Source organism: Dicentrarchus labrax, unplaced genomic scaffold (genome assembly GCF_905237075.1).
Source record: "Dicentrarchus labrax unplaced genomic scaffold, dlabrax2021, whole genome shotgun sequence".
Taxonomy (NCBI): Eukaryota; Metazoa; Chordata; class Actinopteri; family Moronidae; genus Dicentrarchus; species Dicentrarchus labrax.
The window spans coordinates 23,894,095-23,920,595 of NW_026136710.1; the positions used below are offsets into that span (position 1 = coordinate 23,894,095).

Genomic DNA, 26,501 nt, shown 5'->3' on the forward strand with positions numbered 1-26,501 from the left:
GACAAGTCTCTAAAGAAGTGTCAGTTATTGCTTGTGGACACTGTGCAGCCCCCCCTCAAAGTCAATCAAATGCCTTCAGATTTTCCCACAGATTATCTGTAGATTATCTGAAAGTGAAATCTGTCTCATGGAAAACTGTCATAGATGGATGGATCTATTGAAAGCTTCAGCAAATATGACAAAAAATATATTTTTTCTAAAGATTGCCTACTGCAGCTTTAAATCCGTCGCTCTAAATCGTCTTTTATTCTGAAGAAATGGAGCCGGAAGTGAAAGTTGGCTACTTCCGCTAGGTTGAGCACAGCGGATTCCTTTGCCTTGCAGTTGTATCATGGTCTTGCTGTAGTGCTGTATTACCCATGAGAAGAGTTACTGTCACTGCTGGGAGTATGCATGGATAGAATGGGACGGTGTGGACATTTCTTTCCCTCGCTGGATGTGATTAAAGGTGGGACGCCGTCATGAACTGACCAAGCTATCTAAAGTAAGCTTCAGTTATGTTAGCTCGTAAGCTTGTTTAGGCTAACTTGCTACCAAACATTCGTGGTTACATGTATTTACAGTCTGAATAGCAAGTATATATATTGTTGCTACTATTAGTTAAGCGCTGACTTAGCTAATGTGTAGGAGTTTTGAGTCAGCCAGTGAACTTGGCGTTGTTCAGAATAGCTAGGAAACACAATAGCTACATTAGCTAACGTCAAACTACCCCCCCCCATGGACGGAGAAGTCATGTCCCACCCTACTCGGCCTATGAATGGCTACCTGACAATGATGTCTAAAACCAACCAACCAAATGAAGGAAGGCAACGCGTTCCAGGCAATCAGAGGCAGAGTAGGGCGGGTCATGACTCTGCTACCTGAGAAATCCAATGTAACAACCGGAATCATCACTAGTTAACCATGTTGTTGGGGGAAGGTAATTCAGAGTATGTCTAGGTTTTAGTTCAAAATCAAAAGTACAGTATTCGTTTAGGCTAACGATGAAACTGTCAACATATAACGGCTTGTCTCAAGTGACAAAGCTGACGTCCCACTATGCTAACTGCATTAGCTGCATTAGCTGCAGTTAGCATCAGTCGGAGGAGATCTTTGCAGGAACGGACTCTTGAATATGATATAAAGCCTCGCACACAATGGAAACTACTATATATGACTGTAACAACGTGCTGCTGGTTATTTGGTGTTTGTTAGATGAAGTCCTGGTGCCGCAGTGTGCCACAGCATTCTGCATCTATCATGCTAACTCGGCTATCTCGGCCAGGCTAATGGGGTGGGATTGTTTTGCCCTTGCTCTCCGCCTTTAACTCCGTGTTGATCTTACCAACAGCTCTGTGTTCACAGTGTAAATACTCAGCTTATGTTCGGTAAGAGGCCATATGTTTACTGGTCAATACAAGTGTTCAGGGTTGGCTAACACCTATTTAAGGAGTCAATGGAAAAAATGTCAATATTATGACAACACAAAGCCTTTTTTATTTTTATTTTTTTACCGTTTTTTTTACTCCAAGCGTGTCCAGATATCCTGTCGGACATTATCTCATAATCATTCTGTACCTAATTCATGATTTAAAATAAGATGTAACATGTTAAATAGCAGATGGTGTTTAGTTATAGTAACTATGTATAATTAGTCTACTCCTTCCCAGTCATAAACACACTGTACATATTTACATTGTAATGCATAAGGGCCTGTTCTACATGCATGATATGCTAAAGAAAATAATGTGGTTTGCTATTGGCTATTGCGATATGTTTCACGATTAGTGGGAATGATCATTTGTGCATCACAATTAAAATTTTTACTGAAAAAAACTATTAAAATCATGATAATGTGACATTTATTTGCGTCTGTACCAAACAAATGTGCCTTTTTGGATCTGGAGAACAAGGTTTGTAGGCCAGGGCATCTCTGCAGCACTACAGTCCTTCATTATAATGCTGTTTGTCACATTTTACCTTTGTCAAACAGATTGCAGCCTCTGTGATTTGGATATTGTATACAGCCATATTGGGATTTTAAGATTATTTTGATGACTTGTACAGCCCTACTATATATTCAAACTGTAGGCTGACTGTTCATGGGGCTGTGTTACCCACAGACAAACTGAAAATCCATGGAGCCTAAGTCCCCATCTGGCTTTGCTTTACTTCTGTTTTATGCAGGCTACTTGATAATACAAATAAACAAACTGTGTTAAATATGCTGGTGTCCACCGCAGTGATATTTGTTCCTTGCTAGATTTTTCACAGATTTTCTGTGATTTTTGATCCAGTGTTACGGGAACTTACTCGAAGGGAGTTAGGGGTCGTCCAATCAGTCTTAAATCAAGAGTGTTTATATACCTGATCCAAAGGCACTATTGTTTGAACATGGAGATAATGGCGTGCATTTTCCGTAAAGACTGAACATGTGATTTTTGAGACAAATTTTAGAGGGGGGGAAAAAAGAAATAGGGAATCTTTGAGCTGGAAGGAAAATAAACCTTTTCTATGTGGATTTTGCACCGATCTGACTCTTATTAAATAGAGCTGTGTATTGGAAAGAATCTGGCAATGCAGTACATATCACGATACAGGGGTCATTGTGAATGCCCGATTGTGGATTTGGCAAAGTTACAAAAATGTCTCTCCAACGTCAAATCAAAGTCATCGTTACGTGACGTTAACACTACATGTTAGGAACACGCCAGACCAAAGTAACAGCCATTCAGAGCCATTCAGAACCATTCATAGTCGTGAAATTATGTATGTATTTCAACAGATTTGGCTCTAACTCCCAAATGTAATTCACTACTTCCTGCCTGCGCCATGTAATAACTGCTCTCTCAATTCAAACAGGTACTGGCACCTTCCTGCCTTGGGGCAGAGAGAATAAGCAAGAAAAGGAGATGGAGAAGATTACTGCTCTCCACTTGTCATCAGCCACTTTAACACTCTCAGAGAGAGACTGAAAGGGAGTGAAAGGGATCATCTGGCATTCAGGGAGGAGAGTAAGACAAAGAAAAAACATCCAAAGCTATAAGCCACACTTAATAAAGCAGACGAAATGGCTTTCTTGGACAATCCAGCTATTATCCTGGCCCACATCAGACAGTCTCATGTGACCAGCGATGATACAGGAATGTGTGAGATGGTACTAATAGACCAGGATGTGGATCTGGAGAAGTGCCAGCTGGCTCTGGTGCCCGGCAGCAGCTGTGGGTCAACGGGGTCAGGCTCCCTGAGCGAGGGGGGCAGTAGTGTGACAGACAATCATGCCTGCGACCTCTCCCAATCCATGGACATCACTTCTAGCTGGGACTTTGGCATCCGTCGACGCTCAAACACAGGTAGGCTCGAATCCAGGCTCTGTCTGGTTAGCAGGGCAGGCTTTCGGTCAGGCACACAACAGAAAACCTGTTCTGCTGTTGTTTGGAGGGGGTCTGTGTGTCTAATCTGGACCAATGCTTTAGTGAGGCTAAAGTCAAATTGTGTGCTACTGAAGGTTGTTGCAGCACAAGTGGAAAGCATGGGGTTAGATTGCAGTCGACTGTGTGAGTTCTATTAATCGCTATGAGGTTAGTAGCACAGATGACTTTAACAATGATTAATGCTTCTTTTGTGTGCCAGTATGCTCTGTAGATTGTTTTTATCATGCCATCAAGTGCACAAAAGACACTGTAGAACTTAGGTCAGCGGCTATGGAAGAGGACTGATTATTTTGGGGTTATATGCCTTAATTTGATAGTTTGGCAATAGAGGCAGGAAACGTGGGAATGATATGCAAGAAAATTCCCCAGCTGTAACCCAACCAGGACGTTGCAATAACAGGGCATGTGCCATACACCACAAGGCCACCAGTGGCCTTTGCTCTATGATCCAGTGCATTCTCCTTGCAAAGTGCATCTACATCAACCAGTCCCTCCAGGTTCGCAAGACTACAAAAAGTAAAGTAAAACCACTAATTATTGTGAATTGGGATTTATTTTGGTTACTCCAGCCAAAAGTTATGTTATCTGTTATCAGATGTGACAACTTTGTATTCACCAAAGCAGTCGCAAGATCTCAAGTTGGTCAGAAATCTATTTTCCCAAAGTCCATTTTTTTTACTTGCCTCTACACAAATAGTTTTATTTATTAGTGGTAGGGCTGGACGATACAGCCTAAAGGTAAAACCTTAGATTTTTGTTGGGCCAACTTTTGTCACCTTTTTTGTTTTTATAGACAAACTACAAAAAACACCATATCTTTAGCAGTATGAAACATCATGCATCTGTAATGTTTTATCACTGGGGCCCATTCTTCTCATATCTGTGTTTACCCTACTATTTCATGTCAAAATGGCTACTGTGAAAACAGTCCATTTGGAAAGTGGAAAAGTCGGCAGTAGTACAGCCAAACATACCACAAAAGCGAGCTAACACGGTGCGTCCCATAAATTATGGCGACCATTTCTAAACTAGTGCTGGATTGTCAAGAAAAACTCCTGGAAAATGTCCTGGAAAGCAATTATTTAAAAAGAGTGGAACCCTGAAGAGGTTATCCACTGATGTTCAGTTTTCTTACTTTTATTTTGAGTTTTACTGTTTTGATGTCACTGTGGCAACACTCGCAATTGCACAGAGAGACTATTCCACAGCAGAGGAAGAGGTGTGGATTACACAAGTGTCAGTAAGTGACTTTTCTCCAGTACAGAGCTGTAACACATTTTGTGTGAAAGATAGCAAATAGTTATTTTGGTTATTATTTATTTACTGAGAAAATACGCAGCGCCTTACACATGTATAAGCAACAAGCATTGGTTTAATTTTCAATGAAAGAAGACTTCAGACACGGTCACCTGATGTTCTTGCCTTTAAATCTCAAGGTTTGGTGTCCTAATCAACATCAGATCATCAAATGAGTGTAGTGTGTTTAAGTTGGGATGTGGGTGTGTAATATGGCGTGTTGTAAAAATTGCACACTGTGAGTTTGAATCAAATGAAAAGAGTGTAAATCTATTTGAAACTACATTCAGGTGTTTTATTTGGAAGGTTAATGTGGTTTTGGTTCTAGAGGGAGTCCAAAGGTAGACAACACGTCTCCTTTTGGCTCCCTTGACTTTGGTACAAAGTTTGGTGGAGTGCTGGTTGGTGGTTCTGGGTTCTGGGATCCTCTGAGACTTTCAGACTTTGAGATTGAGTACTGACCTGTGGTGGATGTCTCATCAGGACAACAAGACAGTCGCGAGAAACCTGGGGCTGCTGGTAAGATAAGAGGGACAGTCACAGAACTTTTAAACAGATTTATTTGATATTAGCTCTTCTTGATGAGTGTATTGTACATATGTGTGTGTGTCACTGTCTTTATGAGGTGGGTCATGTCAGTCAAAATATCACATAACAGAGAGTCAGTGTGTCCGCCTGAAGACAAATGTCCTTATATACTCACATTGCCCTAATAGGCCCAATGAAAGGTATGATTTTGAACCAAAGTGAACAGTGTACTGTATTTCCATGGTGTGCTTTAGGTAATGATGAATTTTCTGTTTCACCAGGCTTCTAGCAGCTTTTTTGCATAATCTTTCTTTCTTTTCAGCCCAAAGACTTGAAAGGTTAAGGAAAGAGCGGCAGAACCAAATCAAGTGTAAAAACATTCAGTGGAAAGAGAGATCATCCTCCCAATCAGGTAGTGTTTCTTAGCATTTAAAAAAAACATATATTAAAGTACTAACATAGCACGTCTGCACTTGTTGCTGATTTTGTAGCAAAACCCTATGTTTAACTGTTCTGTTTACTTCGTGTTTCTGTGTGTGGTGGATTGTTTGAACTTTATTCAGAATAAGAAAGCTGTTGAGGAATCTGGGCCTTCAAATTCATTTTTATGGCATACTTAGTGTAAGAATTATTTTATACAATTATTTTACAAAATATACACAATAGGCATATATCTCAGCATATTGTTAATTTCTGTAAAGCAAATAGTTTAGAGTTCCAAACTTTAAAGACCTGAACATAGAGCTAACAATGTCCAAGCATAAGGGAGAATAAAACACATATTTTGTTAATACTCCTAAGTATGTACGATTGTTAAAAATTGTAAAAACACATAATACTGACAGATAATTTTTGTAAAATGTTAAATATTCACATGTGATAACCTGCTCAAAATTAATCCAAATCATTTGTTTTACACACTGTTTGGGTTCATTGTACAGTGATTCATTTGTTCTGTACTCTTATTGTTACGCATTGAATATAAGTATATAATAAGATATCACTTAGTCAGGGGTCGTAAGTTAAAACAGTGTTCCTAAAACCTTTTACACCGTGTACAGTGTTTCCTCTAGATTTTTTTTTTTAGCAGTGGGGGTGTCCCCCCCCCCCCAGTTACATCATTACCATCAGTCACTACTATTAGTGTAGTTGTTGCTACTGTTGTTGCTGTGCACCTTTGTCTCTGTCCTTCAGTCTTTACACCCCCCCCCCCACTCTCTCCCTGTCTCCATGATCTTTAAGACGATCTTGCTTACATGTCTATGTGTAAAGACTAAAGAAACAGTTTTTCAATCCAGGCATGATACCCTTCTATTTATCTAGATATGTTCCTGCAGTAAGAAGAAATTAGTTACTAAGTTCACTGTACTTAAAGTGTTTGCTGCATGTTGTTCATGCTTTCTGTTCAGTGGAGGATCTGGGATCCCTATTTGAAAAACGGGACTTTAAAGACAGGCCACGGACAACAGGTACCAAATCCACCCTTTCACTGCGGCTGGAGCAGTGTCCCCAGCAGCTTAACAACCCATTCAATGAATACTCCAAATTTGATGGCAAGGTGAGTTATTCCACGTTTTACTCGTTATCATTTTTGTGTAATTGTTGTTTCACTGCATTTCACTGCCAGAGCTAGCCATTCTGCTAGTGGGAAGGTAACACTGACCAGAGTGATCAACTGAAAACCGCTGAGTATAGCAGGAATACAGCTGCAGTCAGAGCTAGCAAAGCTAACCAGCCATGAGCAGCTGCTGTCAAGCTCTCTGTGTCCTCTTACAGTTTTTACAGTCACTAGAAGCACATTCAAGGCTGTTGGTAAAGGTTTCTGTGTGGTACCTGTGTTGTAAATTAGTAAAGCTAGCAGCTTAGAGAAGCTAACTCTCCAGTGTCTGTGGGGCAGTCTCAGGCTATTCTAGTGTCAGAACTGATTCAATTAGTTAGCTTATACTGTAACCTTTTACCCTCTTTACTCTCTGTATCCATGGTTTTTCTATGCCTGATGTACTCACTGTCTCTTCACCTCTTAGGGCCACATTGGCACAACAGCTACAAAGAAGATAGACGTCTACCTCTCAATGCAGATGGCTCAGGAGAAAGTACATCCAATGACAGTGGTGACCATCGCCAACGCCCGCGTCCATGACCTCATCGGGCTCATCTGTTGGCAGTACACCAGTGAGGGCCGAGAACCCAAACTCAAGTGAGCACAAACACATTTCAATGCCACTTTCATAGAATGTTTCTGTGTCACAAACTCTTCTGACTCTCCCAACACTCTTCTCTCCACAGTGAGAATGTGAACGCCTACTGCCTCCACATAGCTGAAGATGATGGCGAGGTGGACACCGACTTCCCTCCACTGGACTCCAATGAGCCCATCCATAAGTTTGGTTTCAGCACTCTTGCCTTGGTGGAGAAATACTCCTCTCCTGGCCTCGCTTCCAGACAGTCACTGTTTGTCAGAATGTAAGTAAGAAATAATGAATAATTATAATCATTAATGGGGGTGAAAATGTCATTATCCTTACTGCACTGTTGTGTTTGTACTATGTACTAGGTGCAAAGACTATATTAAAGATATTAGGGTTGAACATAATCATATTTTAGAGGCTCTGAAAATTGCATGGTGTTTCCAAGCAGATACTTGAATATTTGCCATAATTTGCCTGCAGGGTGTCCTGATATAGGACACCTACTAAGTAGTGTTCTATGCGGAGGGGAGAAGTATTAATTGGACCATAACATATTGATACTTTTCACATTACTTGATCACACATGGTTTCTTATCATTTTACATTACAGCTGTGTTGCGTTTATTGATCATTTCAAAGTTTTTGGAAATGAGCCACAACATGCAAACTGTAAGTTGTTTCTTTGTTGGGTTTTGATATTTACCAGAATGTGATCTTCTGCTTCCTGGTGCTCCTATCTGCTACTTATCGACATCGTTTTTATTTCCATAAGAAACTGAAAAAAGTTATTAGTCCTGGTGTGGGAGGTTTGCATATGCCAATTCTGTATTTTTTTAATATTCACTTGGTGTAAACACATCTTACTGATGTAAGTGGCTTTTAATAGGATGGGTGATGGATGTTCATGTTGGTGTAGTGATATTTGAAGGGAGGTTTTTAAAGATGGAGCATAATTGGTGGCTGAGTAGGGCTATGTATTGGCAAGAATATGGCAATATGATAGGTATGACGATACAGGGGTTACAGTGTTATATGTATAATACTGTAAGCAAGGCGATAGATTGTTGTTTGTTTTTATATATATATTTTTTTTTGTGCTGTAGTTGTAATGATCGGTTCTGTTTTCATGCATTCTATTTTGGGGGTAATCACCAAAAGGGTGAAATTTATTATATTTTGTCTAATAAGGATGCGACATATCAAAACAAACGGTGTCATATGTGTGGCAGTCATTTCCCAGTTTCATACTTTGAGGTGCATTTGCTGAATTCTTAGCAAATATTATACAACTACATTTCATAGTAACATGTGTTGTATTGAAGCTACTCAACAGTGTCTTTATATATTTTTCATATGATATCAGTTTAATATTATAGTGACAGTCAGTCCCATGCCAGTAAAGCCCAATTGAATTGAATTGAATTGAATTGAATTGAATTGAATTGAATTTAAGTCTTTCTAGATAACAGGAAAGACCATTGCAGTCGTCAAAGCTGAACAGAGTAGATTCAATTCAATATTCATACACACACAACAGAACACACATCAGGATCACACTCTTAGCTGTCGGTGTGTGCCTACACAAAAGGGAGATTCCATAACTGCAAGGTTTTTTTGCTGTGTAACTAGAGGCCCACATGTCTGTGCAATCCGAAGTGAAGAAGACATTAAGATGAACAGCCAGGTGTCTTCAGTTGTCCTGTTCTAGGTCCAGCTGGAGTGCTGTTTACCACATTTCATCTGCCTGGATTATTGAGATACACCTTCAGAGGCATCCTTAACCTTTCCTGCTTTTCTTTCCATTTTAGAAATGCTGCTCATGGTTTCTCTCTAATCCCCGTGGACAGTCTGAAGGTAACCATGAAGGAAATTCTCCAGAAAGCACTCAAGAAGAGGAAAGGCTCACAGAAAGGCTCAGGTAATTACACTTTTATCGCTCTCTCCCTTTTAATGCAACCATGGAATAGGAATGGGACAGTATTAAAATTCATGCCATGATTATCCTGGTCAAAATAATTGAACAATATTATCCTGGCAATTATCAAAATATGCTTATAAGATCTTAAAATGGAACTAAAACATACTTTCTCCTTACCTTACATGTAGTTAAGAAAAATATATTTTTCTTGCATCACAGATAGGAACCTCATCTCCTTGTCACTTTTACATTTTTTTGTGGGGGATGTAATTACCTCCCCCTTGTGGCAATTCAAAATGAATCAGGAAATCAATATAGTGCTGTATTCTAGCGAGCTAGACAGCTTCAAGTCACTCGTGAGGATGTTGACGATTGTCCTGATAATGCAGATTCACCACAGTATACTTACCTCACTGTTTTGTTTTTTTGTGCAACCAAAGCCCGCTTAAATGTGATTGGTCAATGCAACTTGCACGACAAAAGGAAAACAGGACTTATACACTCAATGTTATTGGATTGATGCACAGACATTGTACTCGCCAATACCACATTCTAGACAGTATGAGAATCCAGAACAACTCTACTTCCGATGCCAAAATCTTTGTCCCTTATCTGTTCTCAGAGATTAGGGAAATATAAAGGTGAAGTTGCAGTACCGTCAAAATACTCTCTACCTCTGTATTTTATTATCTGAAGGTAAGCCTAGCTATGCTTTGTTATCCGTTTGCTATTTCTAGAAGAGGATCCGTACAGTGTATGAAAGATGGTGATGAGGTTGTTGCCCATTGTCTGTGGCAAACTACCCAGATGGTAACCTCATCCACCCACTCACACACACACACAGATGTGTGTACTTCCTCACACACAAACAGTCAGGACAGGGCTATTGTCTCATTTACATTTAGATGAGTATTGATTATTTACTGTATTTACTAACAGGAGTCAGATTCTTCCTCTTCTCTCTCACATACACACATTCTTTCTTCACAAGGACAGTCCAAGGTCCTACAGCGTTGCTGTGCTGGAATAATGATTTCTTCTCAGTGGCATAGTCATTTAGAAACTGATCAGCAGCCCTGAACGTCACTCCAAATGCTAATACTTGGTTGTTGATATACCTGTCTAAAATCCAATAATCTGAATTTTAGTCCTTAAACTGTTTTCAATATTATTTTGACAGGTCTTAAAAATGTATAAATTAAGTTAATGTTACATATAAAGTTGTAATGAGAGTCATTTTTATTTTCGAATCAGATCTCATATATATTGTGTTCCATCAAAAGTGGAGAGTATTTCTTCATTGAAGGAAGAGCAAAGAACGGTATTAAAAGCTTTTCTCCCTTTTCTCTCTTCTCTTAACTGACTTCATTAAGAGTTTGACTACTTTCTATGGTTTATTGGTCAGCTTGGTTGAATTCACTGTGATACATGGTACATACAATCACCTGCCGAGTATTTTTAGCAAGTACCTGTCCTTTTCCAAACAATTTCCAACGAAAAATCTAATGAAGTCCCTCTGGGCATATGGTAGGAAAAAATATTTTTGTAAAAAAATCCATTCACAGATTGCAAAACCAAGTGAGTCAATAAATAAACTCTGTTTTCACGCTTACATTCACACATACAGGCAATTTAGTCACCAATTAGCCCTAATCTGCATATCTTTGCAGTGTGGGAGGAAAGTCAGATCATCCAGATGAAACCCACGCACACACTAATTATACTATAACACCTGTGTGCTGCACATGACAGAGTGACAGTCAGCCACTTTAAGCTAAACAAATCTAAGCTGGCTCCTTTCGATGCCAAGGAGAAGCGGCTCAACTCCGAGTCCCTCGTGGATGTCCGAGCTTCTCACCGGCCACCCTCCTGAGGATACCCATTTCGTCCGCTTGTACCCGCGATCTCGTTCTTTCAGTCACGACCCATCGCTCATGACCATAGGAGAGGGTAGGAACAAAGATTGACCGGTAGATCGAGAGCTTCGCCTTTCGGCTCAACTCTCTTTTTGTGACAACTGTTCGATAAAGGGATCACAAAACTGCCCCTGCTGCCACAATTCTCCGGCCAATCTCCTGCTCCATTCTACCCTCACTCGTGAACAAAACCCAGAGGTTCTTGAACTCCTTCACTTGGGGTAAGGACTCACTCCCTACCCGGAGTAGACAATCCACCGGTTTCCTGCTGAGAACCATGGCCTCCGATTTAGAGGTGCTGATCCTCATCCCAGCCGCTTGACACTCAGCTGCGAACCGATCCAGTGAGTACTGAAGGTCACAGGCCGATGATGCCATCAGGACCACATCATCCGCAAAAAGCAACGGTGCAATCCTCAGCCCACCAAACTCCAACCCCTCCCCCCCACGTCTTCGCCTCGATATCCTGTACATGAAAGTCACAAACAGGATTGGTGACAAAGCACATAGTGCACAGTGCTATTCCTATTTGACTGTAAAGTAGCAGCCAGGAGAAGTAACTTGTGCTTGATCAATCAGAGAGGATATGTGAATTTACACGTTTTCTACTGTATGACCCTCAGGGGCCTCTTCATAATGTAATTTGGAGTCGGGTCAGATATTTGGTTACTAAAGGTTTTGTCATCACAAGAGCTTAGCACTCAACAGTTGCTGAACTGTCAAATCTTCTGTGTTCACATTGACTTTATTGTAACATATTTTTCCTGAAGAGCGGAGTGCTTATCACAGATAGCTTACTACTCTCTCTACCTTTAACTGGCCTCCTAATCAGATTGTGAATTAAGGACATTTGAAACAATTGAGAAAGCACAAAAATATCACAGCATAATTCAGAAATTCTGAAGCCAACACCATGAAGAAGTAGGCCTAATTTAGTGTTGGGCCCTGGCAGAAACGGGGATGAAATGAGCAGACACGGTTGCCTGGAAGAGGCTGTGAAATACGATGTGCTGGAAGGCCGCAGTTGAATATAAAACGACGTGGCCTGTGCCAGAAGATAAGGGAGTATTGAATGGTGCTCGTGCGCATTATCAGGCAAACTGTGGTGACATTTGGATAGGCGGCCGGATGATGGCTTGGCCTCAGATGATGGGCTGTGTTTGAACTGCAAATGAGCTGTCAGAGCTTAGAGGAAGTGGGTGTGAATGCCTGATGTCTGCACAGTATATATTTTTTTTGTTTAAACCTCTACTAGATAGAATATGGACAAGAAAAATCTATCTATAAAGCAAGAAATCTCTGTCTGTCTGTCTGTCTGACTGTCTGTGTGTGTGTCTGTGTGTGGCTCAAATATCTCTGCAGATCAGGATCAGACTGACCTGAGAGTTTCAACATGGCTGCTGTGTGGTTTAAGGGTGTGCAACGTCGGCTTTGTTTGGACTACAAAGATACCGTTAATAAATTATTTAATAAATTATTTCCGAATTCCGCTAGCATTGTCAACGATAGCCACCGTAGCCACATGCACACCAGAGCCAATCACTGTAGAGCCCAAACATCCTGGAAAGTGAAAGTAAACTGATGTCTCGCGGTGATTTTTGATTTTTGAACACAAACACTCCGTGAGTTTTTCGCCGGTGACAGACGCTGTTTTACGGGCAGAAACGTGACGGAAGAGTCGGTAGGACAGGCGGGAGGACAGACAGGAGGACAGACGCTTCTCCACGTACAGCTGTGGTATTTTTTTTCCTCATGTAAGTTTCCAAAGACAGTTACAGTTACTACGACACGCCCTCGCTCCTGCGTCCCTGATACTATCTCCAGAGGAGGATCAGGGACGAAGCAACATTTCCCCCCTCGCCGCATCTGAAACTTTCACACAGAGGAGGGTGCGGAGAATTGGCCTTGCTAAACACAACAACTTGCTACACATTTCACAACAAACTGTCCCTGACGTCCCATCTTCAAACACAACCTCATTTGGCCATCTATGAAAAAGCTACTTAACCTCCCACTTTTCTATAGCAATACATACTTCCTACGGGCACTGCACTAGTACATATTTAAAAATCAACTTAAAGGTCCATCCCAGTATTTTTGCTTGTTTTAGCTCGAAAATGCATGCAGTACATTTATAGATTTTAAATGTATTTTTTCCTATTATTCCAGGCAGCAGACTCTTGAAATGTACGACAGGAGTGTAATCCATTATAGTGCACATCAAGTCTGCATTCTTTTTTGTAGCCTGGCTCTATTGAAAGATAATACAAACACCTCTAAAGCTCACTAATATAACGTAATATCTTTTGTTTGTTTTGTTTAATGCTGTTTTATGTTGGGTTATGTGGCGGAACAATTTTTTTTCCTGGGAGCAGTAACTTCCAACCGCTCAGAGCTAAGAAAGGCCCGTAACACAGACAAGAGTATCACCTAAATGTCAAACTATTACTTTAAATGTGATGTGGGTGAAAACATGCAGATCCACTGTTATGGTCTTTCCGTTGCTGCAGAAGCAAGTGGAAACAAGTTGTCAACACAATATTGACAAATCATCACCATTTAAGTTGATATGATGAACATTAGCATTCATATTGAATCGTCTAAGTCTAAAATTCACTTTCTTTTACCTCCTTTTTTTGTGTCTACCAACTAGGCTTGGCACTGAAATGACAAAACATACTAGAATCACTTTACCTTACATTTAGTCAAGAAACACATATTTATTGCATCACAGATAGGAAGCGTATCTCCCTGTTCTTTATTTTGGAACCTTCAGCCAGAGCAGATTCGTTTTCTCAGACACATAAAGAGAAGAGTGAGGGTTGTAATCTCTCTGTCAAACAAACCTCAGCTGGTTGTTTTTGTGCCGTTTAACATGATGAAAAAGATCATGTTCTCCTGATGTTCCTCTCTTGCTCATTAGGATGACATTTCTGAAACCGGCAATATTTATGAAAGGGTAAAAGTCTCTGCCCTAATTTGATCAGTTGCTTTAATTTCTGTCTTTCCTTGTCATCTTTTGCGATGGGAAAAGGAAAGAAATGTTCCAGCCCAGCTTGGCCTTCTTTGACCCCATTAGGTCGACTTTCAGGTGATTGTAAAAAATGGCAACATTACAGGTAATTGGAGAGAAAGTAGCATGACCCATATTCATAGTGTGTCAATCTTAGACATATGTATTGAATCTGAAAAGTCTTCAGAAGAAGCTACCTATGGATTGGCTTAGGTCTGACTCTTCATTTCATCAGCATCCAGAGAGCAGAGGCAACCCACAGTAGGAGTAGAATGTGGAGTCCAGACCTTTTCACTTTGCAATCGTCTGATGAAAGTTCAGTTTCTAAGACATACAGTGTATGATCATCAAAAAACTAAATTGGTCCAACAGTTTGGGATGAGTTGTTAAAAATATATAAAAGTTGCAAAATTTTTAGAGCAGAAGTTACCTGACTACATCAGGTTTTTGTTACACAGAACCATCTGGCAAGTTGTCGCTAGAAACTGTTTAGAAAAGGGCAGGCACCTTCAATATTTATTCAGACTACATTGGCTATTTATATCAATTTCAGATCAGATCAATGTAATGTATAACATAGTCAAACTCTAACTGAAGTCAGACGGGAGAATTCAATTCAATTCAATTTTATTTGTATAGCGCCAATTCATAACAGAAGTTATCTCAGGACACTTTTCAAATAGAGCAGGTCTAGACCGAACTCTTTAACATTAATTACAGAGACCCAACAGTACCACCATGAGCAAGCACTTGGCGACAAGGGCAAGGAAAAACTGCCTGTTAAAAGGCAGAAACCTAGGACAGATCCTCCGGCTCTAGGTGGGTGGTCGTCTGTCTCGACCAGTTGGGGTGAGAGAGAGAGAGAGAGAGACAGAGACAGACAGACAGACAGACAGACAGACGCACAGCAACAACAGTATTGGCAATGGCAGTCAAGCAGGACCATGGCAGGAGGCTCCACCAGGATCCATGAGAACCTGCGAGACGAGAAAGCACAAGAACTCTGGGGAAGAAGTGGAGTTAGTAACATGCATTAAAGGGACATGAATGAGTGCAGAAAGAGAGAGGAAGAGAGTAGCTCAGTGCACCATGGGAAATCCCCCGATAGTCTAGGCCTATAGCAGCATAACTAAGGGATGGTTCAGGACTCACCTGATCCAGCCCTAACTATAAGCTTTATCAAAGAGGAATGTCTTAAGCCTACTCTTGAATGTGGAGAGGGTGTCTGCCTCCCGAACCACAACTGGAAGCTGGTTCCACAGGAGAGGAGCTTGGTAACTGAAGGCTCTGGCTCCTGTTCTACTTTTAGAGACTATAGGAACCACAAGTAGCCCAGCATTCAGAGAACGTAGTGTTCTAGTGGGGTAATAGGGTACTATGAGCTCTTTAAGATATGAAGGGGCCTGACCATGAAGAGCTTTATAGGTGAGGAGGAGAATTTTAAATTCAATTCTACATTTTATAGGGAGCCAATGCAGAGTAGCTAGTACAGGAGAGATGTGATCTCTTTTTCTAGTTCCTGTCAGTACTCGTGCTGCAGCGTTCTGAATTAATTGGAGCGTTTTAATGGACTTATTGGGGCAACCTGATAATAAAGAGTTGCAGTAATCCAGCCTTGAAGTAACAAATGCATGGATTAGTTTTTCTGCATCTGTCTGTGATAGTATGTGTCTAATTTTTCTAATATTACGTAAATGAAAGAAGGCAGTCCTAGAGGTCTGCTTTATGTGGGAATTAAATGACAAATCCTGATCAAAGATAACTCCAAGATTCCTGACAGTGGTGCTAGAGGCCAAGTTAATGCCATCTAGAGTGACTATATCTTTAGACAATGAGTCTCTCAAACATCTTTTTCGTGGAGAAAAAGCCTTCATTGCTATTCTTTGCTCTTTCAATTAAGAAATACTCTCCACTTCTGATATAACTGATGCTGCTATGCTAACGTCTTTAGCATCCACCATTGTTGTTTTCGAGCAAACAGTCACTTCTCACACAAGTCGTCACACACACCTAAAGTTAAACAACGCCTGTAGCTCCTGCCGTAGCTGCTAGTACTTCCTCATAGGACGCTGATTGGTCCGAATCACTATGATTAGACACAAGCTCATAGCTTGAAGCCTGGCAAGATGGATTCTTGTTTGATTTCTTGATCCAGCTGCCTCTCAAGGTTAGAGAAGAAGACTATTGGGGCAAAGATGCAGATGAATCGAGAGATTAAAATGATGAAAGATTTTTGACTCTAAGCAAGCCATTTTTGGGTTAATTGCAAAATTGTACAGCGCCATCTTTCACCCATTTTGGTGACCTTTGATGTTACGGTTCCTGCTGCATGAACACTTTTAGTGAAGAAGAAAGAAAGAATAATGAGAACAAAAACAATATGGCTGCAATAGCTAGCTATGCTGCTTGGACCCCTAAAAAACTGAGTTATCCGTTAAGATAGAGCTTGCGGCATCAGCAAGAATTAGAGCTGCCCTCCACCCAACTGTAAGATTTGGAGTAAAAGCTAAGGTGTGTTGCTGTAGTCTGACTCCCATTGCTTTCCTACAGGGCCCATGTACCGTCTGGAGAAGCAGACAGAGCCAAACGTTGCAGTAGACCTGGACATGACACTGGAGAGCCAGAGCACCCTGGAGTTCTGCCTGGTCCGAGAAAACAGTAAGTCGCAGATATAACTGTTTGTACTGTGCTTTCATATCTAAGGAGAGTTTTACAGTTTTCTGTATAAATTTCAGGGACAAATAAAAAGTATTTATTGCAATCCATATTGTCTTCATGCAGACAATATAGGCAAAATAATCATTAGCTGCCTAGTAAAGGGCACACTCCTCTTTATTTAAACAGCCACGGCATAAAACACTACATTCAAGAATAATCAGTCAGATAGTCAGTGTGTCATCCACTATTCAGAACTTTTTTGATAACTGTTTAAAAAATGATAAAAGTTGGTACTAATCCACAGCGCACCTGTAACCAGATGTAGCCTGTGCCCCAAAACACTGAGGAGTAGTCCAGTTCTGGAGGGAGACTACTTTCACAACTATTTGTTCCAAATCCAAAATCTAGCAGGCAAGAACCAACTAGCAGGCAAGAACCAACTTTCAGATGGTTACACAAATTCGCAGTTTTATTTTTGGGTGCGAAGTAACATATTTCATCAACCTCTTTGAATCTAGTCCATAATCTAGTTCCACACAGCAAGACTGATGTTTTTACAGTACAAACATAGTGTTTGGTCACAATCATGGGGGTAAATATATTTGCTCTTCCTTAGTGTTGCTGGGTTTCTGCAACTCTTAAATATTTTATTGCTCTGAAGAAGCTTTTTCTTTCACTACATTTAACTGTGTGTCTGAAGTAATAGATTTATTTACATCGACAACCTGCTCTGCCTCTTCCTGTTTGTCTTGTGATGAATAACGCACATTGTCATTTGTCAATGTAGCTCAGGGAAAATAAGGTGTTTGTTTTGTATTCATAGATTCATTTTTTTCTTCTTTTTGTGTCCAGGCTCCAGGGGTGAGGAGAGCTCAGAGGAAGATCCTCCTATTGACATCACCACAGTCCAAGACATGTTGAGCAGCCACCACTACAAGTCCTTCAAGATTAGTATGATCCACAAGCTGCGCTTCACCACAGATGTCCAGCTAGGTACATACTGTCTACTGCAGGCTGTAAAACGTGTTATTTTTCTCCTCCAGAAGGTCCTTTTGGGAAGCTTTTTGTAATATCACTTGTAGCCTTGCTAACTCTTGAACTTAGAAGTCTTAGACCACCGTTGTAGCTTGAAAACTAGACAGGAATGCAAACATTAGCAGTCTGTGTCAGAGCAGACAATAGCAGCATCCTGACTCAGTTTGACCTGAATCAAATGGAACTTTAGTAAGTCATTGGTAACACCTGTGTTTACCCTACTATTTCATGTCAAAATGGCTGCTGTCCAAGTTCACACAGTCAGAGTTTTCATAATTTCCTAAACTTCCATGTGGATGAAACTCCAACTTTGATTGACACCTGGGTTTATCTCATGTCACTATAATTGAAATTCTCACATTCAAAGATGTGATTGACAGCTGACAAACCCTCCATATACCAGCAGAGTGTGTGTGTGTGTGTGTGTGTGTGTAGAGGAGAGTGTGTGTTATGTGTTCAGTTCTGTAGTCCATACCTCCACTGCTTTAATAAAGTGCACTTAACACAGATGTGTAGTCTATAGCCAGATTCCAACAGAGAGATATTTTATTATGCAAACATACAGCTGTCGCCACCGGCAGATTTGATGGAGCTTGAGGTGTCCCCATTCTGTCGAGTTCCCCTTTGTCATGGACCTTCACATGCAGTTTATTACCATTTAAAACAACAAAACAGGAAACTGAACAGTGAGCTTTTCAAAGAATTTACTGGTACATGTCAGCGCAACAAAGGATGCAGCATCAGCAAGGGTACACATACAATATTTAGCTATAAATGCTCCTGGGAAACAATACAGTGCAAAATAAATACTGTATAAAACAGGGCAGGAGTCTACAGCAGTTCTAGCTAAATTAGACAATGGAAAACAAATACAAATATACAAATACTACTTTCAATTGGTGCCCCTTCTCCACAATTTCAGAATTACAACAAATAAACTCCAGTTTTGTTTGTTAAAATCAATCAGTAGTTGGATATTTCCAACTAGTTTCCTCTGGAATTACAAAAATTAATCCAAGGATATGATTGGATTTCAGATCAGTAGGGGTGACAACAAAAGTAAGGCTGTAACTAATTATTTTTGCTAGGGGTAACTGTAATATTATTACTGAAATGTATTAATAATTAATTTACACTACTAGTTACTTGGGAAAGTAATATTATATTATTTGCAATGTGAAGCTACCAGCACTTTGCAGTGACTGTGACTAGCTTAATTCAAAAATTAAAGTAAACTTGTGTTTCGCCAGTTAAATGTCTTTAATGTGAAGCTGCAGCATTAGGAAATGTTCAGTTTTCCTTAGCAATAACTTTTTTATAAAAAAACATATAGTATGCAGGCTGCCGCAGCATGGTGTGCAGCAACAGACTAGCTCCCTAAAAGTGAAACCAGAACATCTGGATGCAACATGATGACTTTTCTGTGAGCCGAGCATTTTAAATGTCAAGTCTACATCGTAGACAGTCACGTTCATTTAACTGTGGGAAGCCACCGTTGATATTCAATTTATTGTGCAGTCCAAAGCGTAGCAGTAAAATGTTGAAAATTGAAATCTAATAAACGATTTGAAACACCAACTTCAGGTGCTCTTTTACTTCCAGTTCAACAGTAAGTGGCTATCATGTTTCTGATATATGTCTCTATTCATGAACTGACATCCGACTGCTTCTGCAGGCATTTCAGGAGAGAAACTGGAGATCGATCCTGTCACCAATCAGAAGGCCAGCACTAAGTTCTGGATTCGGCAGAAACCCATCTCTATTGACTCGGACCACCTCTGTGCCTGCGACCTTGTAGAGGAGAGAAGCCCCAGTGAGTGGACCACCAAGACACTGGCTTCATTTTCACATCTGTACATTCTATACTTCATAAAAACAGAAATGTAGTAGCTCTCTACTGAGAAGGACTCTGCCCTTCCCTTGGTCCAAAAACATGTGGCCAAAAGCCGATCCTTAACATCAACTAGGGACATTTCTGGTCTTAAATATTTCCTGTTTCATGTTCAGTCTAATGTGCTCAACAGGCTTTGTCTTAGGTAACTGGATTACATTTGATCTAGTCAGAGCTGACCAAGCCAATGAAGCCATGAATGCAGGCACATAGTGTAAAAATTCCCTTTGCCTTTTTTGTCACGTAAATGTACTTTCAGTTTAAGCATCATGCAAGTCTTTTTCTTATTATAGCGCCTTCCTCTCGCACGATAATGCCAGATTAAATTGACGTTTCACTTAATCTTGTTAACAAACTTGAGTCCCATGTAGAATCAGATGGCTTTTCTATAATCCTGCTCACATCCCACAGCCAGTCATCTTCCTCAGCTCAGAGCAGATCTGACACTTCCATGGTTTACCTTTTCAGATCGCACAAAGACATGACTGAAGATTTGCAGACAGTTAGAGATGGGGTGACCAGTGCATCATTTCTGTCTCATTAAACAGTTTTCCTCTGTGCCCAGGTCATGCGATATTTAAGCTCACCTATCTCAGCAACCACGACTACAAGCCTCTCTACTTTGAGTCTGATGCTGCTACTGTCAATGAAATAGTGCTAAAGGTGAGTTCTGGTTGGATGTCTGTGCTGTGTCTTGTTTCTCTTTTCTAAGGACAAAATTTTAACGGGTGGACATGGGCTTGAAACACTTCTCTAGCCTTTTATGAGCTGTCCAAGGTGCATTAGTCTCGTTCAGTATCATATAGTGACATATTCTGGATGTGACAAAGCATGAGTGGCAGCAGAGACTGTTAAAGCTGCAGTAGGTAACTTTTATAAAAATAACTTTTGTCATATTTGCCGAAACTTTCTCTATATCCTGACGACATGAGACAGATACTCTGTGAAAAAATCTGGTTCTTCTTGCTCCTCCTAGTGTTCCTAATGGTATTTTAAAAAATCCACTTGGCCTGAACTAAAACAACCAATCAGAGCTGAGGAAGATAGTTGATTGAGTCTCATTCACAGGTTGTCAAATTTTGATGCTGGGAATGAGACTAAACAATCAACTATCTCCAACCCAAAGTGTCATTATATCTTTCTTGGCTCTGATTGGTTGTTTTTGTTCAGGCCCAGTGGATTCTTGCAAATGCCATTGGGAGCACTAGGAGGACCTTAATTCAGATTTTTATGAAATGTGATTTGTTCTAAACGTACAAAACTTGCTTAATTCAGTTACTGTGGTCGGATCTAATCAGCTCTATGCCAAAATGAATGAAACTAATAACAAAAAGTAATGGTAAATGGTAAATGGACCTGCACTTGTGCTTTTACACTACGTGCCACATTCACCCTTTTCACACATTCACTCAGTGATGCCCATCGAACAGAAACTAATACATTCATACACATTCACACACTGATGCACAGCATCGGGAGCAATTCAGGGTTCAGTATCTTGCTCAAGGATACTTCGACATGTGGCGGGAGGAGTCAGGGATCGAACCAACAACCTTCCGATTAGTGGATGACACGCTCTGCCTCTGAGCCACAGCCGCTTTAATCAGTAATCAGGTTCAATTTCTCATGTTTATAACAAACCACATTTCATACAGTCGTTTTTGTAGTGCAGTCTGAATCTCTCAGTATTGTTCGTGGATTTTGACCTCACAATATGTCGACAACACAGAGTTATAGTGGCCAATGAGGTATCTGTATTTCTGTATCTATGGTTCACAAGAACTGGGTCTAGGTTTCTGCAAAGTTGGCCAGTCAGAAGAAAGTGTGCTTTTAGAGAGGGGAGGATTAACTGAGGGGCTGCATGAAGGGCCAGTATAAGATGAATAAGGATGTTTTTGAAGAGTGAATAATGCAAAGCTAGTCTAGTAGAGTCTCAGACTGAGTATATAGACCTGGAAATTAGCAAAATAGGTTGAGAGCGTGTTACCATGGGTGGATAATTAACATGTCATTTTTCCCTATTTATTTTCAGGTGAACTATATCCTGGAATCCCGGGCCAGCACCTCTCGGGCTGATTACTTTGCCCAGAAGCAGCGGAAACTGAGCCGCCGGACCAGCTTCAGTTTCCAGAAAGACAAGAAGACCGGCCAGTAGACAGACTGAAGCTGCTCAGCCACCGGTCTGTCTGTCTGTATACACGCAGACAGGTACGTAAACAAGGCCTGACAGTCTCGTACACTGACAGCATCAGGCTAAATAGAAGTGGAGACTGACAGGAGTCCGAGGACATGAGAAGAAAACAGTGATGAGCAGGACCAGGAAGACGTGTCTCTGCTTCAGCTAAGTGAGACCGAAGCCCTCTGAAAGTCCACGAGCAAAGAGAGTCCACGAGCAAAAACAAACTCATTATTCTTTTTCTAGAAGAAGAAAAAAAACTTGTGGGACGGAGTTTTTGGCTGCTAGGTCACCGTTGATTGTTCATTCACTGCCTGTCCCTCAGGATGGATCTGTACAGCTTCAACAAATCAAAGCTACATGTTAGATCTTCGCTTCTGTCCTCCATCTTTAACAGATTTAACAACATGAAAAGAAAACCTTCACATTTTAATGTACTGTACATTCATATTTTGCATTGATGAAATGAAATAACAATGATGATGTAGAAACAAAACATCCCAGTCTGGATTTTTACTCTTCTGCCTTCAATGTGCATAACAAATCCATAACATTGTCTACACTCAGTTTCCAGTTTATTACAGGGTGTGACGGCTGTTAAAGTAGTACTACTTTGGGGAAAAAAAAAAAAGATCTTGGAAGTGTTGGGATTTACCAAGCAATAAAGTCAGAGATTCTGGTAGGCTAAATCATCATCTCAAAGTCACCTATGATTCATCTGGAGCACTGGGCCACACTTGATACTTACACTTTTCATTACGCTTATGCTTCAGACAAGGAGAGAGGAGGCTTCTGGGGGAGCTGAGAGCGAGGAAACACTGTTGTATCCTACGCAGAAGTCTTTTATCAAGTTCAATTCAATTCAATTTTATTTAAGTTGCCTGGGTGTGACCTAAAAATGTAGAACATGAGTGCTTTTTGTTCCTCGGCACGATTGAAAACCTAACTGACAATATTCAAACTAAATCCAATCATTGTTTATTTATAGGAATTTACAGATAATATAAGAGAACACAGTTACATGGTGAGATCATGTTGTGTGTGATAAATCACACTCACTAAAATCTATAGGATCATTTCATTTCAAAATGTGGCATGTATGAGTAAATAACTAGTGGTGGAGTTTAACTAAGTATATTTACTCAAGTGAGCATTTTATGCTGCTTTAGACTTCCACTGCACTCCATTTTGGAACATTTTGGACAGAACTGTTTAATCCACTGCATTCATTTATTATTAACTCAATATTATTCAGCTAATAAATTCTGATTTATTTTTACAGTTTAAGATACCCAACAGTATATAAAGTAGTTGGAATGAGCTCCACCTTTACCTGCTGTCACATTAAAGTGATGAATACATTAATGCATCAATAATTATGATCCAGTAAGATAATATTTTACTATGTCAAATCAATATTCTGTTGACTTTTTCTCAAAAAACTGCTGCTCAACTGGCAGTACGTCACCTCCACTGGCTCCAACAAATCAGCATGGTGACAACCATAATGCCAAACTCAAGGCTTTAAAATGGTACTCCACAAACCAATGGATGAAGCTGGTTTTAGGTGGATTTACATAATAAACTGGCAACTGAGTGTACTGTGCTCATCTAGGGAGATAAATGGTCAAATTGGTTTTAATGTATTAATCAGCACACAGCACCACAGGGAGGTTACTTCCGAGACATTTGAATGCCTTTTGATAGATATCCTGTCTTTGTCCTTTGTCCCTGCTCATAGCTGTACTCATTCAACAGTGGACCTGACACTGACAGCGTAGAAAATATTGCTGTATCCAGTGGTGTTTCCAGATGGGGGCCTGAGGTGGCATGGCCACCCCTAAAATCTGATTGGCCACTCCATTATCGTTACCTCTTCCACTCAGACTGTATTTCAGAGGCTGCAGTGGGCTCCATTTTGAAGGTAGAGTGAATATACTGGTACCTTTTATAAAACTAGAAGACCTAATGCATCTATTGGTACCAACAAACCTCAAAGGTACCCTGTGGACTTCTTGACCACTAATAGCGCTCCCCCCAACTGGTCGAGGCCACCCACCTAGAGTCTGTCTGAGGTTTCCTTGCCGCCGTCGCCAAGTGCCTACTCATGGTGGTACTGTTGGGTCTCTGTAAATAATGTTATAAAGAGTTCGGTCTAGACCTGCTCTATTTAAAAAGTGTCCTGAGATAACTTCTGTTATGAATTGGTGCTATACAAATAAAATTGTACTGAATTGAAAAATTTAATTTCAAACTGGGGTTCAATCCCCGGCTCCGCACACTGTATGTTGAACTTTCCTTAGCAAGACACTGAACCCAAATTGCTCCCAATGCTGTGCATTGGTGTGTGAATGTGTACGAATGTGTTAGTTTCTGTTCTGGTGAGCAGTTGGCACCTTGCATGGTACATCAGTGTATGAAAGTGTGTGAATGGGGTGAGTGCGGCATGTAGTGTGCAGTGCATTAAGTAGAAAGACTAGAAAGGCGCTACATAAGTACAGTCCATTTACCATATCAACAAAGACACATTCCTGTTTTTGTTTGAGGCTGTTCCACTGATCTACAGCTGGTTGCAGAATCACACCAAGAAACATAGTGATGCTCCAGTAAAAGGCAGAGAAAAACATTGCCGGCCAGTTAATGTAAGTAAACAATGCAGGTTTGGAAATACTCAAATTAATGTTTTTTTAAAAGTCCAGTGTGTAACATTGAGGAGGATCTATTGTCAGAAAAGGAATATAATATTCATAGGTGTGTTTTTATCCACAGAGGTCTCCTACTCTATAAAACAAACAGACTAGAATACCTTATTACAAGAATCCACCGGGCCTGAATGGAAAACAACCAATCAGAGCCGAGAAAGATAGTTGATTGTTGAGTCTCATTCCCAGGGTGTCAAATACTGACTGACCTATTCTAGTATGTAACTTGTACAATGTGATGTAGAAACCTGAAGTCACCAGTGCTCATCCACTGAGAATAGACTTTACGGTGAAGTAGGAGACATCTTGTGTTCAGCAGGAAAACTTTAGAAATGAGCAACATTTGCATATTCAGAGATTCTGGAAGGTTTAATGAGGTAGAAGGAGGAGATGATTTATTAAGGATTTTAATGTGGAAATGATTGTTACAAACATATCGGACACAAATCATTGTTCCAAGGAGACTATTTGTATATGTCTTAATACGTGTCTGGAGGGGCTCTCGTATTTATATTGATTTTGTGGTATTTATTATACATATATTAGTCATATTCATACAATCAAATGGCATTCAGTGTCATTGCTGTCTATCTTGGCCAGGATTATATATATATTCTTCTCAGCACTGATCATTGTCTAAAAAACATTTTTTAATAAACAGTTACACTGCCATCCGGTGGTCAATACCAGTATGATGCCAACATCCAGGATACTGAGGCCCAGTCTACTTTTCCCTTTTTGCCATTATTCTATTCACAACCAAAATTATGCGTAAGTACACCCACACACACACACGTACATTGACTGGTGGTTTTCAGAGCACTTGCATTGACCGTGCCTACAGTTGAGCTGCTCTGTTGAATGAAGTACAGTGCACTAATGCTGCACTTATCTGAGCCTCCACAGTTCTGTCAGACTGCCAGCACTCACAAAAGATGCTGAGCCGAGCGCCTTGATGCCAAGCCAGAGGAATAAGGCCCACACTATCGCCCTTACTGCTTTACATTCTTTCACTGCCCTGGCCTACATTCAGCACACACACGCACACACACACACACACACACACACACACACACACACACACACACAAACACACAGCTGTAACAAAGCCCATGTCTGAGGAAGTTCAATGATTTACTGACTGTGAAATCGAAGGTGGATGTAGGACTGATAGAGGTCAGCGCCTGGGACAGTGATGGGGTCATCTAATTTTTAGAGCCTGAGGCTCCATCAAGTCCCACATATGTCCCTGGAGATAGAGAGAGAAGACACATTAGACAAGAAAAGGGATAGAGGACAGGGAGAACAAGACTAAAGCAGACATGGACAAGAGACAGTTGGTACTGTAGGTGGGGAAGCGGCGCTGAGGTCTTTTACCTTAAATCATACCATACCCCAATGGGTCCCAACCTTTTTCCTTAAGGGACCCCTTTTCTTTAGTGAGTAAACTGACGACCCCTAAGTGACATATTTTATATTGTATTCAATGCATAATAATAACAATACAGAGCAACTGATAAACTGGACAATGAACCTAAACAATGTGTAAAACGAGCAATTTTGATGAATTTTGAGCAGATTATTTCCTCTGAAGAGAGGTAAAGATGGTAAATGGTAAATGGACTGTACTTCTAGTAATGTGAAAAGCATTTTACTTAGCATTTTTCAGCCCTATTCAAACCTCAGACATTCAGTTTGGTGTGCTCCTGACTGTTGACGTGAGAGTGAACACCATGGTGAGATCGAAAGACCTGTCTGAGGCCTTC

General features: G+C 40.5%; 1 protein-coding gene and 1 long non-coding RNA gene across 6 annotated transcripts in view; one reads left to right on the forward strand and one right to left on the reverse strand.

Moving 5' to 3' along the window:
• Positions 1 to 274: 274 nt before the first annotated feature.
• mapkap1 (MAPK associated protein 1) lies at positions 275 to 22,529 on the forward strand. Of its 4 annotated transcripts, none has more exons than XM_051412311.1 (13): positions 275 to 484; positions 2,842 to 3,332; positions 5,193 to 5,228; positions 5,560 to 5,649; positions 6,647 to 6,795; positions 7,262 to 7,434; positions 7,524 to 7,700; positions 9,235 to 9,344; positions 16,824 to 16,931; positions 17,784 to 17,924; positions 19,642 to 19,779; positions 20,423 to 20,520; positions 21,890 to 22,529. In XM_051412311.1, the coding sequence occupies exons 2-13, from the start codon at positions 3,050 to 3,052 to the stop codon at positions 22,010 to 22,012; spliced, it is 1,626 nt and encodes a 541-aa protein (XP_051268271.1). In that variant the 5' UTR covers positions 275 to 484; positions 2,842 to 3,049; the 3' UTR covers positions 22,013 to 22,529. The 4 variants fall into 4 exon arrangements, with proteins under 4 accessions (XP_051268271.1, XP_051268272.1, XP_051268274.1 ...); XM_051412312.1 differs by having other exon boundaries at positions 275 to 448; XM_051412313.1 differs by lacking the exon at positions 275 to 484 and adding an exon at positions 900 to 919.
• Positions 14,884 to 26,501, reverse strand: part of LOC127370398 (uncharacterized) — a 143,636-nt gene continuing 132,018 nt past the window's right edge. For both annotated transcript variants that reach the window (XR_007886229.1, XR_007886230.1), the window contains exon 2: positions 14,884 to 15,250. This is a non-coding gene — a long non-coding RNA (uncharacterized LOC127370398). The remainder of the gene's footprint in view (positions 15,251 to 26,501) is intronic.

What these genes read in the sequence shown, in the direction of transcription:
- mapkap1 (XM_051412311.1), top strand. Translation starts at nt 3,050, where the DNA reads ATGGCTTTCTTGGACAATCCAGCTATTATCCTGGCCCACATCAGACAG. An exon ending in CGAGAAACCTGGGGCTGCTG is followed by an intron (nt 5,229 to 5,559) that starts GTAAGATAAGAG and finishes CTTTCTTTTCAG; the next exon opens with CCCAAAGACTTGAAAGGTTA. An exon ending in TCAATGAAATAGTGCTAAAG is followed by an intron (nt 20,521 to 21,889) that starts GTGAGTTCTGGT and finishes ATTTATTTTCAG; the next exon opens with GTGAACTATATCCTGGAATC.